Here is a 4,532-nt window from a genome sequence, read left to right on the forward strand (position 1 = left end):
AAAAGCAATTGCATGCGAGTCGCTAAATGACTGGCGCAACGCAATTGCCGCATATGAACAAATTTTGCGGTTAGCAGAAGTTCAATCGTCTTCAGAGGCAACAAAAGCGGCAGAGAGAGTCAAAGTTTTGAAAAAAAAGATTGGAACACAAAATATCGTAAGGAAGGGGTTTCTAACGGGTGAAGTGAAGGGCTCTTTATATTCTGAAAAGGAGGGTATGGATCAAGATGCAACTTGGCGGTCATGGAAATTGATGCTAAGTAAGTTACTTGACGGTTGTAATAAGCGAGGAAAAAATAGTTGTGGAGAAAGTGTGGTTCTTAATGACGGCATATTTGCTAAATTGTTGCAAGAAGATGAATTTCAACGGCTGATATATCCAGGTATTCCGAAAGAGCAACTTGTTTATGCACCTAAAAATTTGCAAATGTTACTCGAAGACCCGTGGTATGAACAAGAATTGTTGACTTTGATGCCAAAAGTCCAAGCAAAAGCGGCAAGTGTGTTGATAAACGTGAAGAAAAAGGGGGCAGATCAGGGCGATGTCATGGACATGGCAACCGAACGCATGTTCATGCCACAGGTGCTACAGGAAGCTTTTGGTCGAGAAGTGCTTGCGATGGTGCATCGCGTAAATCATCAGAAGCATGTCCAACTAGCAAATGATACTCGATTGCTAGCGGACATAAACTCCGACTTTGCGTCATGGGATCAATTAAATGAAACTTTTGTCGACGAGTTGCTTAATGATCAGGGTAACGAGCGTGGAGTTGCCGTGATGGATAATTTTATGGGCAACGAATGGACCCAATTGCTTTTGAACGATGTGACAAGAATGGCCAAAAATGGGTTGTTTATGTCACCAGTACCCAATATCGGTGCAGTACGTCGGCAAACAGTTGGCAGTGAAACTGTGGCAGGTGCAAAGTTATGTTTTGTAGAGCTTCAGGACTGTAAGATCGAGTATCCTGCATTAGCTGAGCTGATCGAAAAATTGCATGCGCTTCCGTACGAGATCAATAAAAAGCGTCCAACAAAAGCCAAGCTCTGTGCCCAATTTGGGCATTCTACAGCTATTCAGTACCTGCCGTCGGGGCACATGCAGCCATTGCGGTTGGATTGTGGTACTGGCGATAAGGATAATGGGGTAAAAATCACGTGCATTTATTTTTTTAATCAGATTGCGGCAGAAAAAACGAGTATACTCCGATTGCAAATGAATGCAGTTAAAAATGCATCTGTCAGGGACATTATTCCTAAAGCTGATTGCCTTGTTGCATTTCAAAGTCAATCCGTACTTAACGAGATCACGGTGGTGCCAGATGGTGAAGATCTTTTCTACCTTTCGTTTTGGATCCACGGCAGAGCAATCGTAATGACAAAATAGCCGCTTAAAGAGTCTGACGTGCTCTAGTATACTATGTATACTCGGCTGGCATGTCTGATCGATACTAGGTTATATTAAAGCGTGTAAACATAAAAAAATGTAAACTTTGTGCTCACGCTTTAAGCTTTTGTTTTGATGAATCATTGGATGTCGAAAATCTAGATGTATCATTGTAGGAAATTGTACTGTGAAAACGCGATAGTCTAGCGCTCTCTCTACACGCACCGACATAACTATGCAAATGGGCATGACTCGAATGGGGTACTCCAAGAGATTCTTTGCGCATCATTCAACTAAATTACTCGCACCGTAATCACACTATTCAGAATTATCTTTGGACAACATTTAATTGCGCCGTAAAAAAAATAGATTTGGACCAAATTAATTAACAGAACTTCAACTTCAAATCTATTTCCTCGGCCATGTCCATTTCCTTTATCCAGAATAGTCAGAACACAATTAAAACTTGCTTTAAGGAGGTTCACGCTACCACCTTCTCTGTTGCTTAAGGTCTTGTAAATTTACTGTCGCTGGCTAACCCTCAGCAAAGCTCAGCTCTAATTACTCGGTCGCTCACTGGAAGCCGCTAAGGAAAGTGACCAAAGAGCTGTATGCCGGCAGAGCCAATTGTTGAGCATGCATACGTTTACAATTATTATTTTCCCGTCATGGTAAAACTGGGCCAAGTGGACTATGTCCAAGAACTTGCGATTTCTTTTTGATGCCGTGCAGCTTATACCATTTACATAAAGTGTAGGCGGGCACGTCGTAATGCGGCCACACTCTACTTAGACACACACCCTAGCACAGCGAGGAAGCGGTTTAACCTGCTTCTCTTGCGTGCAGAGAGGTAGTTGTGGTGGGCGCGTTAGCGACCTCACCTAACACACTAAGTACTTTTATTAAGAGTCGTCACGGGAGCGGTAAAAAAATCCGGCTCCTCGTGCGCACTTATCAAGTAGGTAGAATTTTCAGACAGATTTATATTTAATCGCATTAAATATAAATATTTATTTTTACCAATAAAAATGTCATCTCTATAGATAACACTTAATATGTATTGCGAGCGTATCTTTCTAGATACCTCGCGTAACGGATGACGCTAGGCGTCATCTCTCCTAATGTGAATGCACCCATGTGCATCACATACACAAGGGTTGGTCACAAATGTGAACCACACCCGAGTGCTGGGTCTAATCACTATTATTTAGTAATTGACCATTCCCTTAAAAAGACTTAGTGTTTTAAACGGGGACTGTGTAACATTAGGGCAACTTGATCCTGTTACACCATCCCCCCATTTAGAACGAATTTACATTTTTAAATTCGTCAAAGAGGAGAGAGGAACTGCGAGCAGCTTTACGCACCGCTAGTTCACTCAATCATTCTAGCGCACGTGTTTCCATACACGGCGCCCAAGATGCCACCTAAATGGGGCCACGTTGATGGGTCGTCTGCGAAGACGCCCACTCAACCTCAAACTAATCGCACGCGCCGCGTTGATTCGCCGGCTGCGTCTAATTCTCGTTAACATGGCTAAAGGATCGATCCCACTTTAATAGTGAGGATGCTGATCCGTCGCTCATTGTCGACTACAATGAGTTGACAACGTTGCCGTCACCACATAGTAGTGATGCGGATAACGAGCTCATGAGGAAGGATGATGGCACATTATTGCACATCCAAACTTCTCTCATGGCTCACAACATGGAGACAGCAGCATTTACGAATGCTGTCTCGTCGTCTGCGCAGAAAAGCGCAGCGACAGGTAATGAGAGCGCTGCCCATAAAGGTGCAGCCGCTTCTCCGTTGGGTATAATTACAAAGCCTTATGCTCAGACCATAGTCCATTATGGCTATGACATAAAGGATTCGGAGCTTAAAGCTCCGCCGACGACACGTGAACGTGCTCAGCCGGTGTCACAAGCCAGTCATTCAGAACGTGGCTATGTGAAGGGTGGCATACCCAAGATGCCCTCTCCATCTAAATGTCCTCGTTTAAACGGACCAAGAGCGTCGCTCCTAGAGCGCGCTCGTGTAGACGCACATAATTATTATGGCGTCTTTCAATCACGGAGGGCTCAGGGAAAATCGCTTGGGCGTATTTTCCCGATCCCGGTCGTGTTGCGTTCAAATGAAACGCCCGACCAATACGAGGCGGAATTCCTGCGCCGCATTCATCGGCATTCCGATGCGATGAAACAACGGTGCAGCGATTTAACTTAGCCCACTTGCGTGTGAAAAAATCATGGGCGGTACTCTACCCCTGTTTCTTCTCACAACGCTAGTTCTGCTAGTCCATTTGAGACTATTGAAGAGGCCTCAGCTGGTGCTCCTTTTCATAGGCAGCCACCAAGCCGGGCACATCAATACGTAGGGTATTGATCAATTCCCAAGAGTCAGAACTCTTCGGGTAACCTTTCCATTGGACGAGGATATGATACCCTTGCCTCACGGAGCGATGGGCAAGCAACCTTCCAACAAGAAAGCTTTGATTCCCACCCGCATCCGTCAGTGCAGGAGGCGCCCAATAGGAGTGGCGATCTCGCCCAACTACTCGAGGCTGCCTTACCTTCGCTCGTTCAGTCACAGGTGTTAAGCGCTGCTGAACGACGTATTGCGGATCTCGAGGGTCAAGTCTTACGACTAACCTCGGATCTCGTTGATGTCTGAGCGAAGGCTCGTCAGGGTTCTGAACGCCTGAAGACTCGCTTGGACCTTTTTGAACGGATAATGCTGAGGGATCCGCGTTACTCGCGTGATGTCCCTCGCTCTCCAAGTCCTGTTCGTGGAGGGAGGAATCGATCCGATAGCTTTTCGACTTCACCGTCCCCCTCATCCGAACAACGCTCGACTCACAGTCGGCGTCACCATCGGTCTCCTTAGCCTAATGGGGATATGTGACCTTATTTGGGTCTACATACCGTTTCAGACGACCCATGTAAAATGCAGGTGCGTCTTCATATACGGGGAAGGCTGATCCTATAATTTAGGTCTCCAACCTCTTTTACCACCGTAAAGGGTCCAATGAAACGCGGCAACAACTTCGTAGTACCTTCAGGTAGTGCAGAAATTGCATTTTTAGGTAGGGTAGCAGTACTTAATAGTACTTTTTCACCCACTCTAAAGCGTTCATTGTTTTTGC

General features: G+C 45.5%; 1 protein-coding gene across 1 annotated transcript; it reads left to right on the forward strand.

The window, feature by feature from the left end:
* Nucleotides 1–427: 427 nt before the first annotated feature.
* Nucleotides 428–1,387, forward strand: CCR75_009830 (uncharacterized protein; the record flags this gene model as incomplete). The annotated part of the gene is made up of 1 exon (XM_067967866.1): nucleotides 428–1,387. The coding sequence occupies one exon, from the start codon at nucleotides 428–430 to the stop codon at nucleotides 1,385–1,387; it is 960 nt and encodes a 319-aa protein (XP_067815340.1).
* Between the last annotated feature and the right edge of the window lie 3,145 nt (nucleotides 1,388–4,532).

Source organism: Bremia lactucae, linkage group LG3 (assembly GCF_004359215.1).
Source record: "Bremia lactucae strain SF5 linkage group LG3, whole genome shotgun sequence".
NCBI lineage: Eukaryota > Oomycota > Peronosporomycetes > Peronosporales > Peronosporaceae > Bremia > Bremia lactucae.